This window comes from Schistocerca gregaria, chromosome 4, assembly GCF_023897955.1.
Source record: "Schistocerca gregaria isolate iqSchGreg1 chromosome 4, iqSchGreg1.2, whole genome shotgun sequence".
Lineage (NCBI taxonomy): Eukaryota > Metazoa > Arthropoda > Insecta > Orthoptera > Acrididae > Schistocerca > Schistocerca gregaria.
The window spans coordinates 561,896,696-561,912,234 of NC_064923.1; the positions used below are offsets into that span (position 1 = coordinate 561,896,696).

The window sequence follows — 15,539 nt, forward strand, 5'->3', positions numbered from 1 at the left end:
CTTTACTGCTTGCTCAATATACAGATTAAATAACATTGGGGAGAGGCTACAACCCTGTCTCACTCCCTCCCCAACCACTGCTTCTCTTTCATGCCCTTCGACTCTTATAACTGCCATCCGGTTTCTGTACAAATTGTAAATAGCCTTTCGCTCCCTGAATTTTATCCCTGCCACCTTCATAATTTGAAAGAGAATATTCCAGTCAACATTGTCAAAAGCTTTCTCTAAGACTACAGATGCTAGAAACATAGGTTTGCCTTTCCTTAATCTTTCTTCTAAGATAAGTCGTAGGGTCAGTATTGCCTCACGTGTTCCAACATTTCTACGGAATCCAAACTGACCTTCCCCGAGGTCTCCTCCTACAAGTTTTTCCATTTATCTGTAAAGAATTCGCTTTAGTATTTTGCAGCTGTGACTTATTAAACTGATAGTTCGGTAATTTTCACATCTGTCAACACCTGCCTTCTTTGGGATTGGAGTTATTATATTCTCCTTGAAGTCTGACGGTATTTTGCCTGTCTCATACATTTTGCTCACCAAATGGTAGAGTTTTGTCAGGACTGGCTCTCCCAAGGCCGTCAGTAGTTCTAATGGAATGTTGTCTACTCCCAGGGCCTTGTTTCGACTCTGGTCTTTCAGTGCTCTGTCAAACTATTCACACAGTATCGTATCTCCCATTTCATGTACATCCTCTTCCATTTCCATAATATTGTCCTCAAGTACATCACCCTTGTATAGACCCTCTATATACTCCTTCCACCTTTCTGCTTTCCCTTCTTTGCTTAGAACAGGGTTTCCATCTGAGCTCTTGATATTCATACAAGTGGTTCTCTTCTCTCCAAAGGTCTCTTTAATTTTCCTGTAGGCAGTATCTATCTTACCGGTAGTGAGATAATCCTCTACATCCTTACATATGTCCTCTAGCCATCCCTGCTTAGCCATTTTGAACTTCCTGCCGATCTCATTTTTGAGACGTTTGTATTCCTATTTGCCTGCTTCATTTACTGCATTTCTATATTTTCTCCTTTCATCAATTAAATTCAATATTTCTTCTGTTTCTACTAGCTTTCGTCTTTTTACGTAGTAGATCCTCTGCTGCCTTCACTACTTCATCTCTCGAAGCTACCCATTCTTCTTCTACTGTATTTCTTTACCCCATTCCTGTCAATTGTTCCCTTATGCTCTTCCTGAAACTCTGTACAACCTCTGGTTCTTTCTGTTTATCCAGGTCCCATCTCCTTAAATTCCCCCCTTTTTGCTGTTTCTTCAGTTTTAATCTACAGTTCACAACCACTAGATTGTGATCAGAGTCCACATCTGCCCCTGGAAATGTCTTACAACTTAAAACCTGGTTCCTAAATATGTCTGCTTGTGTCTGTGTATGTGCGGATGGATATGTGTGTGTGTGCGAGTGTACACCTGTCCTTTTTTTCCCCTAAGGGAAGTCTTTCCGCTCCCGGGATTGGAATGACTCCTTACCCTCTCCCTTAAAACCCACATCCTTTCGTCTTTCCCTCTCCTTCCTGAAGAAGCAACCATCGGTTGCGAAAGCTAGTAATTCTGTGTGTGTGTTTGTGTGTTTTGTTCATGTGCCTGTCTGCCGGCGCTTTCCCGCTTGGTAAGTCTTGGAATCTTTGTTTTTAACAACCTTCTTTTATGATTCTTGAACCATGTGTTAGCTATGATTAAGTTGTGCTCTGTGCAAAATTCTATCAGGCGACTTCCTCTTTCATTTCTTAGCCCCAACCGATATTTACCTACTATGTTTCCTTCTCTCCCTTTTTCTACTACTGAATTCCCGTCACCCATGACTATTAAATTTTCGCCTCCCTTCACTATCTGAATAATTTATTTTATTTCATCATACATTTCTTCAATTCCTTTATCATCTGCAGAGCTAGTTGGCGTATAAACTAGTACTACTGTAGTAGGTGTGGGCTTCGTGTCTATCTTGGCCACAATAATGCGTTCACTATGCTGCTTGTAGCAGCTTACCCGCACTCCTATCTTTTTGTTCATTATTAAACTGACTCCTGCGTTACCCCTATTTGATTTTGTGTTTATGAACCTGTATTCGCCTGACCAAAAGTCTTGTTCCTCCTGCCAGCGAACTTCACTAATTCCTACTATATCTAACTTTAACCTATCCATTTCCCTTTTTAAATTTTCTAAGCTACCTACTCGATTAAGGGTTCTGACATTCCATACTCTGATCCGTAGAACGCCAGTTTTCTTTCTCCTTATAACGCTGTCCTCCTGAGTAGTCCTCACCTGGAGATCCGAATGGGGGACTATTTTACCTCCAGAATATTTTACCCAAGAGGACGCCATCACCATTTAACCATACAGGAAAGCTGCATGCTAATTGTATCCATTGAATTAGTGCGTCATGTCATACAACAAATGATAATCTTAACAAATATTTTTTTGTATTCTTCTTTAACGCACCAAGTTTCAATCAGAACACATGTTTTAGTTTACAACAGTGCTTATCCATTATATATTTTACTTCTGTACATTAATTTGAAAAAAATCATTAATTGTTGTTTGCCAGACTGTTATTAGTTTTGGGCACTCTCTGAAGATAAGACGCCCTGAGCAGCCCATGGAGATATTAGAAGCAGCGGAAAATCTCTCAAGAACAGCTATTGCAGCTGCAACTTTCGCACAGGATGTTGGTGTCATATCTTCATCTCTCTCCTCAGAATGACAGTCATGCATTATCTTGTGTATCATCAGCAGAAATCGTGACTGTTTCTTCAGCAGCATAGATGTTGTAATCTTCCTTATTGACAATACACTAGGGCACCAACCAATGCAAGCCTGTAGAAGAGCAGTAGCAGAATCCAAGGTGTATCCACATTTATGAGTCAGTTCAGATGCAGGCTCATGAGTTTCCTCTTCAGTTTCAGTGGTTTTATCAGTTGCTGGCTGTTGTAACTTTGTCCCAAGCAGCAGATGTGTTGCGGATAGCTCATAGTAGATTCCTATGTGGAACAGTTTCTTGTAGTTTAAGTGCACTGATGGCAGCCTTAACAAGTTGGCGTCTCTAATAACACTCCATTGAGATGTTTATTCCTTCATCCTGTAGCTGCAGATAGCTTGTGGTGTTAACTGGTAAGAAGATAATTTTGATCTTCACAAGTTGCATGTCATTGAACTGATGTGTTGAGCTGGAGTCCAAAGTTAGCAAAATATTTTGCTTCTTCACTGCCATTTGTTGTTGAACTTTCAAGAGCAGCTATAGAAGACTGATTTGGTCATCTGAGCTTTTTTGTGATTCTCGTAATGACATGGCAAGTTGAATAGGCTAACATTTTTAAAACAACATGAATTTTGGTATTTTCCAAACCCTTACTGTTTGAGCTACTTAGAACCATCTGAATTACAACTCAAGTCCACCATCACTCTCTCATTGCTGCACTTTTCTCCATGACATTTTTTGCCCTTAACATGTTGCATTTTTTCAAGCATGAAGTTATAGAAAAAGCCAGCTTCATCCATATTCAGCACATCTCTTGGGTGATACAAATGAAAGATCTTGGATTGAAATTTATGTGCCCACTCATTGGCATCTTCATTGTTTACTCTATTGTGCTCTCCCACAGACACTGACAGCAACAATTTTATGCCTCTTCTGCAAATGCCATAGCCAGCCCTCAGAACACTCAAAGCCTTGAAATTGCCTTTTTATGGACAATTTCACAAGCCTTTTTTTTTTGAAATGTGGAGCCGGTCAACAGAATTTACGATGAGCATATGTGTTGGAATCATTCAAACAGCGAATCCTCCACTTTGTCATCTTTGGCTGTCCTTGTGCATTTTCTATGTCCATTGAATGTACAGCTTGCCAGACTTGCCACTATTTTCTGTCTTGTACTACTTATAATTGAGAGTAGACTTCAGGATCTGGAAGTGTTCTGCAACCTATGTTTTGGTCTTCTTTCCACTGTCAACCATGCTGCTGCTTTTTTTGTCAGGGCATTATGAGCTCGTTTCTGTTTTGGCAGCATATTACAAGTGATGAAGAGAAAGAGGGGGGGGGGGGGGGGGGGGGAGAACACATTCACTGTTCTCTTTCATGTGCCGTGTGCAATCTGGTGGCCAACCCCTCTTTTCCTCCACCATTGCTTCCTATGCTGTAAAAGTAATATGTGAGCAGCAAGCAAGCAATTGGACCATGGTTGCAAAACTACAGTACAGTACATTATTGTGGAAAATTATGTTGAATGCATTGTAGAAAATACCGTAGTACGCTGTACTATGTATGTACGTAATAATCCAGTTTAGGTGAAGAATAAGATATGCAACATGTAATGTGTTGACCAAATTTTAGTTTGCAGCACAAATTATCTGAAATTCAGTTGAAGCAGTAGATTTTTCAGTGTAATTTGTTAGGGCTGAACAGCTATTATGAGTTAAGTGAGTTTTCGGTTTATCTGATTTCAAAATAATGAGGATATACTATGTGAGGTTTGTGTGTGTGTGTGTGTGTGTGTGTGTGTGTGTGTGTGGTGTTTTCTCTCTCATTACAGTACCGTTTAAAAGCTTGAAGTAAATCGGTTCAAGAATTTTTTGACAACTTGTCCCCATATAGTAGTAGAGATAATCATATTTTTCTTTTTTAAAAAGCCCAAAGATTTTGGATTTTTTAGAATTCAAAAATACTACATTAAAAGTTTGAACAGATGTTGGAAACAAACTTAATACCTGCATTTGGCAGTTAGTGACCAAAATCATTGTACCATGTTTGATAACACACAGGATGCAATAAGATTGTCTGCATGAACCTCTTCCAGAGATATTATTAGCGATCTACACGTTATCTTACATTACGTACCATATTTTAGCCTGTCACACTTGTGGTGGTACTGTGTCAGTAGCTACTATGTGTACTTCAACGGCTCAATTTTGTTTCTGCGCTGTTGTTGATAGTTGTTATGATGCTGACAGAAGGGCGAGTATAAAACTCAGTGCCAGTAGATGATCTCTTTTTGATTAAACACCATTGGAATCAATGACCTTAACATTCCTATCCAGCAAAGCTGTCTTACATGTTGCCGTGGAGAGATATGGAATTTAATTCAACACGTTGCTACACAGGATGGCCAGCAAAAATATGCCTCCTCCATTGACAATTATGCATTGTGAAAGAACTTTTTATCAAAATACAAATTTATTTACTGTGTTACAATTTTTTCCTCCACCTATATTGTTTTAAATTGTTATGAGTGATCATTAATTGAATACTCTTTCACTCTGGACATTTAAGCCTTGAAACCTTCCTTAGGCTGTTGTTAAGTCATTTTCTCTAGAATTCCTTTACAATGCAGACACCTGCATGGTCAGCTGAAATCCTGTGAGAAGGTTGGAATTTGGAAAGGACTCAGAAACTCAGAGGCAGGTTGAAATTGAGAACTGATGAGGCCTGCTGGAATGATGTAGCTGTATGTCAGTCAGACACAAAATGCAGATATCTGAGTTCGAATGCTGGTCTTGTTTACAGTTTTTCCAGACCATTAGTAATGAGTTTACAGACTTCTTTTTTTTGTATGTTGTCTACTAATAGCCATCAAAATCAGTATTTTATTATAAAAGTAAGTGTATAGTGTGCATGCTGCTAAAACTCAGAAACAAGTCCTGGTATGATCACGGGAGGTGTATGTTGGTAGACCTCTATTTCCCATCCGTGAAGAAGATTCCCATTTTTACCTGAATGGCATGCATTTGAAGATATAAGAGGTGGGAAGTTTCGCCCTCTAGAAATTTCTAGAACATTCCAGAGGAACTCACAATGTTCCAGAATGTTCCGTATTGACCTGGGATGTTGTGGAATGTTCGAGAATAGTCTGGAACATGTGGGAAAATTCTAGAATGTTCGGGAGCAACCCGGAACATTCCAGATCATTGTGGAACATTCCAGAACACTGTTGAATGTTGTGGAATGTTCTGGAACATTGTGGACCATTGAAAGCCTTTTTGATATGTTCTGGAATTCACCACTGTTGGGGCTACCCATTGGTAGGAATACATAAAACAAGACTTGTCATAGGGCTAATTCTAACAAAGTGTAGCCCTTTGCAAAAACAGACATAATGTCTTATGGGATAACAGCAATCAGTGATTTCATAATGTTACTTAAAATCCGTCTTGATTGCAAATTTTTTTTGTTTATATGACTGGTTTTGGTTCATTCAGAACCATCTTCAGATCTGTAAAAATAATGACATTAATTTACTATTTCACGGAAGCAAATCTTTTTCATCCTATGTAATCAACATAAAATGTACCAGAACGTACTTGATATTTCAGTTACAGGAGTAACCCGTCCAAATCCAGGAACTTTCACATGCTATGTCACAAAAAATTAGTTGGCAGAGTGCACATCATTTATATTAATTAAAACACTATTACCAACACGTGGCGTCTGGTACATTTATTACATTCCATTTGCACATACTGTTTTCAGTAGACCTTTTATATATATATATATATATATATATACACTTAATTAAAATATGTAGATGTCAAGGTTAAAATCTATACTTATTAGAATTAAAAAACAGTAAAATTATCATTTTTATATGATCTAAAAAACAAAGGGCGCTTTATATATCTATGGTGCTGGTGTGAACTTGTTTTCCTCAACGAGGGACGGTTTCTTAACATTTTGGAAGAAATTGAAATATACACCAACAAAAATATAGATCCGGATTTAATCCTCAACGAGCAAAGCGAATTCAATCATAACGCCTATTTTAGCATTTATGACGACCTACTAAGCTGACAACTGTTGCGTGTGGAGATCCAGGCCGAGGGATGAGAGATGGTGCGTGGTGGAGAAGCCGGAAGACGCGTGCAGCGCCTGGCGTCGTTGACGGGGCCCCCCTGTGTGGCCCTCTTGCCCGTGGCGATGGACGTCAGACGACTGAGTGGACTGCGGCACAACACCGAAATGGCGGGAACCACGGAAGCAGACCATAGAGGAATACAAGTTCACACCAGCACCATAGATACATAAATCGCCCTATGTTTTTTAGATCGTACAAAAATGATAATTTTACTGTTTTTTAATTCTGATAAGTACAGATTTTAACCTTGACATCTTCATATTTTAATTAAGTATCTACTGAATACAGTATGTGCAAATGGAATGTAACAAATGTACCAGACGCCACCTGTCAGTAATAGTGTTATAAGTAATATAAATGACGTGCACTCTGCCAACTAATTTTATGTGACGTAGCATGTGAAAGTTGCTGGATTTGGACGGGTTACTCCTGTAAGTGAAATATCAGGTATGTTCTGGTACATTTTATGTTGATTAGATCAGATGAAAAAGATTTGCTTCCGTGAAATAGTAAATTAGTGTCATTATTTTTACAGATCTGAAGATGGTTCTGAATGAAACGAAACCGGTCATATGAATAAAAAAATTTGCAATCAAGACGGATTTTAAGTAACATTATAAAATGTAACCCATCAAATCCAAAACAGCTATGGGACTCCTTCAAACAGAGTATGGGTGATGATGTACTGTACCAAATTTGATAAGCATATCGTGAACTGACCAATGAATTCTCTGAAGACATCAGTGTGCTAAACTTTGAAATTATGAAGGAAAAAATCTACAATGTCAACAAACTATTTCAATAGATGCTCACAACAAACCACTCCACAGTGACAAACAAAAGGAAATTTACAACATTATCTTGGACTGGATCGACAAAACACTGGTGGAGTTATTTGCTCGGATGCACCAGGTGGCACCGGGAAAATATTTCTAATAAATCTATTGTGAGCGGAAATATGTGCTAAACAACACACACACATCACCCTTGCACTGATGTCATCCGGTATTGCAGCCACACTTATGGAAGAAGGACGAAATGTCCATCCGCCCTGCTACTACTGTTGAATGTACCCAAAGAATAATTCCTGGTATGTAAAATCTCAAGGGAATCTGGATAGGGTGAACTTGTAAAGCAAGCTAAAATTATCTTCTGGGACAAATTCACAATGGCACATAAAAAATCACTGGTAGCCATGGACAGAATATTACAAGACTTACAAGGAAACTATGGTGACCAATCGAGGCCCCTCTAAGTGGTCTCCAGGTATCCCAGATTCAGAATGTGGTCCCCAAAGTGCTCCTCCAGAACATGATACACTCTCCTGCTTGGTTGGGGTCGATCTCTGTTTTGCATGAACCACATCTTGTCGAAATCAGGGTCACTTTGGATAATGGGGATGAAATCATCGTCTGAAACCTCCACCTACTGCTTGGTAGTCACCGTGCCATCAAGGAGTATCGCACTGATTATTCTGTGACTGGACATTGCACACCACACAGGCACCGCTGAGGGTGAAGAGACTTCTCAGTTGTGAACTGCGGATTCTCATTCCCCCAAATGCACCAATTTTGATTATTGTTTAATCCGTACAATTGAAAGTGGGCTTCTTCACTAAACCAAACCATATGTGCATACTAATTCCCATTATGCCCTGCAGCCAACTGCACAGTTTGAACATCCTTAAGCAAACTGTTCAGAAGTTATGACGATTTTATTTCATATAGTTCAATAATTGTCACCCTGTACCTTAGTGGGCAGCCATTTATGAGCAATTAACAAGAAATAATTTCCTATGATCCACTACATGACTAAAGCCACAACAACAGTGGTTATTGTCATGATATAAGTTTTACTTCTGGTGGTTTTTAATTTTGAATTTTCTATAAGAACTGATGGAATAAGTTGCAGCAAGCACCATTATTCAACATGAAGCTATCAATTACAATTAATAATGCTGAAAGGCTTTGTTACTTTCCTAGACATGAATACATAGCAGCTGAGAGCTGGTATGGCAGCCAATAGATGGCATTGTTAATGCCTCTGGGAACATAAATATACAAGTGAGACAAGTATAGTGCCAGCATTGCTTGATGTGAGCGAGCCTTGTTCCCAGCTCACCCCTCAGCAGCCTATGTGAAGGGTGGAGGGAGGGAGCTTCCTCCACTCCCCTCTTGACCCTCAGAATTCATTCTTCTTCTGGTGAGCAAACTGTACTACTTCTTCTTCTTCTTCTCTCTTCCCTCCCCCCCCCCCCCCCTTTACTATCCATTCCATTAAACATGTCTTTCAAGCCCTTTGTCATCCTAGATGGAATTACAGTGACATAGCCGAACTTTTATATTTTTATTTCGTCTCCTTGAACTTCAATTCCCTTTTCAAATTTTTCTTTGGTTTCCATTAGGAGTTGCTCTTTGTACAGATTGAATAACATTGGAGATAGCCTGCAATCTTGTTTCAGTACCTTCTCAACTATTGCTTTTTATTCATGTCATTCAGTTCATATAACTGCTGTTTGGTCCCTGTACAAAATAGGAGGTAACCCTTTCTTTGCTGTATTTTGTCACTGCTACCTTCAGAATGTCAAAGAGAGTGTTCCAGTCAAGATTTTCAAAAGTTACCATTAACTCTACAATTGCTTTAAATGTAGTTTTGCTTGAATGATCATCTAAGATAAGTAACAAGGAGAGGTCCTTAGTGGTAGGGCCAACATTTTGAAACCATCTGTACTAGTGGTAGGGCCAACATTTTGAAACCATCTGTACGGTAATGTAGGTTAAGATCCCAGGCATCACAAGTTGCAGTCATTCACCCTGGTGGGCAATCATTTGTGAAAAACAAAAAAGTTTTGAACTTTTGTGTGGCACTCAATACCATGAAAATAGGTATATTACATAGACTCATTCTGGGGTGTAATGGGTGTAATGGCTTCATGTATAAGAACTTGTGGGCCCGAATCTTGTCAGATGCTACAGTTTTTTTATTTTTAAATCTGTATCGAAATGACTTTGATCACCATTTTTGTTCAATTGATTGTTTTAAACATAATTTTTTATTTCCCTTCCTCTGTCATGTCATTTTAATTGTAATATCAATTTCTCCATTTGCTCTCATTTTTCTTCCTATCATTCTTTTTCCACTTGAAATCTTTGTTCATGTGTTTTTAATTAATTTTATTTATTAGTTTCAGTATAATTTCATTAGGTCTTACCATCATATTTCTTCATTCAGTTTACTGCAGTCATTATATCTTGTATTTTGTTTTACTTATTACCCCTGCTTTTGTTTTACTTATAACCCCTGCTTTCATTTAAACCTTCATCTGTGTTATTTTGTCCAGAGTGCAGTAGGAACTTAGGCTACGTTTTAAATGTTACTTAGGACAATTACCATGCAAAAAAAAAAATTGCACATCTTGTAACGATAAATAAATTTTCGCACCATTGCACAGTCAACATAAGTAGATTATTTTATCTTTTGTTTTTCAACCAATAGATCAGAAATTTCAAATAATTGAATATTGTAGTAGATAAATATAATTAAATTTTCATGCAAAAAATTCCAGGTGGACAAAGAATGATATCAAGAAAAAAATGAAACAAATGAAAAAGTTCATTCAGTAATGAGAATGGAATAGGAATAGAAAATTATGTTTAAGTCAATTAATTGGATAAAAATAATGATCAAAGTAATTTTGATTAAGATTTAAAAGTAAAGAAATTTAATTTTCCGTTGGTGGGGGGCTTGTGTGCCTCAGCGACATAGGTGGCGGTACCGTAGGTGCAACTGCAACGGAGGGGTATCTGTTGAGAGGCCAGACAAACGTGTGGTTCCTGAAGAGGGGCAGCAGCCTTTTCAGTAGTTGCAGGGGCAACAGTCTGGATGATTGACTGATCTGGCCTTGTAACACTAACCAAAACAGCCTTGCTGTGCTGGTACTGCAAACGGCTGAAAGCGAGGGGAAACTACAGCCATAATTTTTCCCGAGGGCATGCAGCTTTACTGTATGGTTAAATGATGATGGCATCCTCTTGGGTAAAATATTCCAAAGGTAAAATAGTCTGCCATTCGGATCTCTGGGCGGTGACTACTCAGGAGGACATCGTTATCAGGAGAAAGAAAACTGGCATTCTACAGATCAGAGCGTGGAATGTCAGATCCCTTAATCGGGCAGGTAGGTTAGAAAATTTAAAAAGGGAAATGGATAGGTTAAAGTTAGATATAGTGGGAATTAGCGAAGTTTGGTGGCAGGAGGAAAAAGACTTTTGGTCAGGTGAATACAGGGTTATAAATACAAAATCAAATACGGGTAATGCAGGAGTAGGTTTAATAATGAATAAAAAAAATAGGAGTGCATGTAAGCAACTACAAACAGCATAGTGAATGCATTATTTTGCCCAAGATAGACACTAAGCCTACACCTACTACAGTACTACACGTTTATATGTCAACTAGCTCTGCAAATGATGGAGAAATTGATGAAATATATCATGAGATAAAAGAAATTATTCAGGTAGTCAAGGGAGACGAAAATTTAATAGTCATGCGGGACTGGAATTTGATAGTAGGAAAAGGAAGAGAAGGAAAAGTACTAGATGAATATGCAATTGGAGTAAGGAATGAAAGAGGAAGCCGTCTGGTAGAATTTTGCACAGGGCATAACTTAATCATAGCTAACACTTGGTTCAAGAATCATGAAAGAAGGTTGTATATTTGGAAGAAGCCTGGAGATACTGACACGTTTCAGGCAGATTTATATAATGGTAAGACAGAGGTTTAGGAACCAGGTTTTAAATTGTAAGACATTTCCAGGGGCTGATGTGGATTCTGGCCGCAATCTATTGGTTATGAGCTGTAGATTAAAACTGAAGAAACTGCAAACATGTGGGAATTTAAGGAGATGGGACCTGGATAAACAGAAAGAACCAGAGGTTGTACAGAGTTTGAAGGAGAGCATATGGGAACAATTGACAGGAATGGGGGAAAGAAGTACAGTAGAAGAAGAATGGGTAGCTCTGAGGGATGAAGTAGTGAAGGCAGCAAAGGATCAAGTAGGTAAAAAGACAAGGGCCAGTAGAAAACCTTGGGTAACAGAAGAAATATTGAAGTTAATTGATGAAAGGAGAAAATATAAAAATGCAGTAAATGAAGCAGGCAAAAAGGAATACAAACGTCTCAAAAATGAGATTGACAGGAAGTGCAAAATGGCTAAGCAGGGACGGCTAGAGGACAAATGTAAGGATGTAGAGGCTTTTCTCACCAGGGGTAAGAAAGATACTGCCTACAGGAGGGTAAAAGTCATAGAGGGAGACCAAGAGATGAATACACTAAACAAATTCAGAAGGATGTAGGTTGCAGTAAGTACTGGGAGGTGAAGAAGCTTGCACAGGATAGAGTAGCATGGAGAGCTGCATCAAACCAGTCTCAGAAGTGAAGACAACAACAACAACAACAACAATTTACCTGCCGACACTGGAACCCACAACCTCTTATGTGTGAAACCAATGATTTAATGCTACTGATTGTTATGCAAAATTCTAAAAATTTTTTCGTCAGTTACTCATAAACAAGGACCTACCAGGGTGAATGGCTGCGGGATGTCTCGTCTGGGATTTTAACCTACATAACCATACTTTTGGTTTCAGATAGTCTGTCCTACTACTGGAGCCTTTCCTTGTAAAGTTTGAAGGGGGGGGGGGGGGGGTAGAAACAGCGAATTTTTTTACGTAATAAATATAATATTGGAATACTATGATTCAAGAAATATGAGATGATATAAAGTGTATCAGAGGGAAAACTCACTTGAGAAGAATAAAAATAGAGACAAAATTGCTGGCCGTCACTACCTTCAGTAGGTGAAATATCATTATTGCTGACAGACACACGTGAAAATATATAACACTATCATAGCTTTCAGAAGTAACTAGCTCCTTCCATAGGGAGGAGAGAGGGATACATTAGGTAAGTTTAACAAGGAAAGCCAGGTCACTCAGACCCCAGAATGAGAAGACCTGCCTGTTCTGATGGCAAAAGGAGTGTGTTAGTTAATGAAGTACTGGTTTTTCATCTGTAATGATCCAATGACATCTAAGCCTAACAGCGGAAGATGAATGGTGGTATTGTGAATGAAGTACTGGTTTTTCATGTGTAATGGTCCAATGACATCTAAGCATAACAGTAGAAGATGAATGGTGGTGTTGTGAAAATCTGTTTATATATTCATGTATGCTAATGGGGGAATGATGGCTGCCTTTGATGATGACTGACTACATTAAATGTATAGATTAGAAAGGAGGAGGAGATTTAGTGTTTAACGTCCCATCAACAACGAGGTCATTAGAGACAGAGCGCAAGTTCGGGTTAGGGAAGGATGGGGAAGGAAATCGGCCATGCCCTTTCAAAGGATCCATCCTGGCATTTGACTGAAGCGATTTAGGGAAATCGTTGAAAACCTAAATCGGGATGGCCGGGGACAGGATTGAACAGTCATCCTCCCGAATGCGAGTCCAGTGTGCTAACTATAGATTAGAGAATTTGAGATTTACACTGTTTCCTTCTCTCGTTCTAATTAGCACCTAAACTATTTTTATGTATAAATTTTTTACAGATTATTGTGCAAGAAATGGGAAGTGCATATGGTGACAAGTGGATTGATGTTATTTGTGTGAAGCCACCTTTTTCTCTCAATGATATTTTTACCTGTCTGATGCAGCACTGGATGGCTGTGTTCGGACTGGTAATGAGCAAAAACAGCTTGGCTACAGTGAAGGAACTCAGAAAACTGTGTGAATCTCCTCGTGAAAAGAATCAAGGTGATGTGTGTTTACCAAATTTTGCATGACTTGTAACATTCACCTCAGTTTTTTTCTGTAGTGTTTCCATCTGTAAATTTCATTTTTTAACTGTAGTGTCAAGTACTCAGAATTAATTGAATTATTGTTTTAGTGTTCCTTACTTTCACTCTAACAACACAATGGAAAATACTGCAGCATTGTTCTCTTTTTGGTTATAGCTTTTCCTTGCTATTATATACTAGCATATAGTATCTGTAGAAAAATAATTTATGATGTGGCGTTACAACAGTTATAAATATTATTGTCTGCATTGACATGTTGAACTGCAGTTCCTTTCATTAGTGATTAGCTTGTCAGAAATATCAGCAAGTGGTGGGAGTTCGGCGTCTGCTTAGCCATTACAAATATTTGCAAATTCTGCCTTACCTGTGTAAATAAGGTTACATTTTCCACATAAGCAGTTTGAAATATCTTGTGGGATGCGACAGTATGAGAAGAGTAAAGACGAACAACACTGGCTATGAGATTAAATAATAAAAAATTGCAGTGCGCTGAGTTCACCATTGTTTACCTGAATTACTGCTCACTGACTTTTGATTAAATAAAAAAGTTTTGGTAGAAAATGATGAGATAAATTTTATATTCTTGAGAATCGTCATATTACTTCATTATTATTACAAGCAAAGTGAGCTTCTAATAGAAGCCTCAATGAAGTGTTGACTCTCAGTATGTTCTGATGCAGCCATCAGCCAAGCAGTATTTATGGGCTATTGATAATGACTAGACAGTCGAAGTTGATATTCTTCTTCTTTTTTATTTTTAGAAGGGTGAGCCATACCCCTGCAGCCACAGCTTCCTCTCTTCAGCGGTACTCTTCATCTTCATGTGGGAAGAGCATCCCACCTCACTGATCATATTTTTCATTTTTCTGTCAGTCCAGATAGTTCTTGTAGTTCTCCTCCAGAACCACAATTCCATAGCTTCGAGGTGAGCTTTCCACGTTACTTATTTGTGTGTCAGGATATACCACATGAAGGTCTTTACAAATATTTTATTAGTATGGAAGCTGATGTGCTTGTCCAATAGAAGGTTGTTCTTATTTTAGAACGCATTCTTGGCCACAGATATTTTTCTCTTAAATTCCTTGAGACATCTGTTGTTTTCCTCCACCATGCTGCTGAAATAGCGAAATTTGATTACGTCCTCACATTGTTCTCTGTCTATTTTTATGAAAGTCTTACTTCCACCTCCCTTCTTGTCTGTAACCATGACCTCTGTCTTCTTGGTTTTTGGTTTTTTTATCTTTTGATTTAAGACCTTAAGTGTTATTTCTTTTTCTGAGAATTTTATGACTGTTGACTGAAATAACTTCACTAGTGGAAAAATACTCCTATTGGAGCACAAAAAAGCCAATATGCTCTTGTTTAAAAGACTGACTGAAAAGTGGATTACCAGCTACCTCATTCTACCTTCCTTGGCACCTTAAAAAATCTTCCCAAAATTTTTGGCATGCATATGTGTACGTGCTTTTTTATGTTGACAGAGGAGGAGACAGTGTCACTGGGAAAGAGATGTCTTGTTTAAAAGACTGACTGAAAAGTGGATTACCAGCTACCTCATTCTACCTTCCTTGGCACCTTAAAAAATCTTCCCAAAATTTTTGGCATGCATATGTGTACGTGCTTTTTTATGTTGACAGAGGAGGAGACAGTGTCACTGGGAAAGAGATGGAAAAATAATAAGTGTTTATGGATAGTATAGAAAGAGTGAAGAAGACAGTGGTAGTGTGAGAGAAAGAGAGGAATAGAATGACAGTGAATCATTGTTGACAGTGACAGAACAGTGCTAGGGAAATAGTAAAGGAGGCAGCATCAATGGAGAGGACTAAAGAGAA

The 15,539-nt window shown here is 38.4% G+C and overlaps 1 protein-coding gene across 8 annotated transcripts in view; it reads left to right on the forward strand.

The window, feature by feature from the left end:
• Nucleotides 1-15,539, forward strand: part of LOC126267949 (transcriptional protein SWT1) — a 275,635-nt gene that overhangs the window by 167,681 nt on the left and 92,415 nt on the right. For all 8 annotated transcript variants that reach the window (XR_007549053.1, XM_049973281.1, XM_049973275.1 and 5 more), the window contains one exon: nt 13,459-13,663. Coding sequence is in view for 7 of the 8 variants with exons in the window: in XM_049973281.1 (XP_049829238.1) it covers nt 13,459-13,663 (205 nt within the window). In the remaining variant the exon portion in view is untranslated. The remainder of the gene's footprint in view (nt 1-13,458; nt 13,664-15,539) is intronic.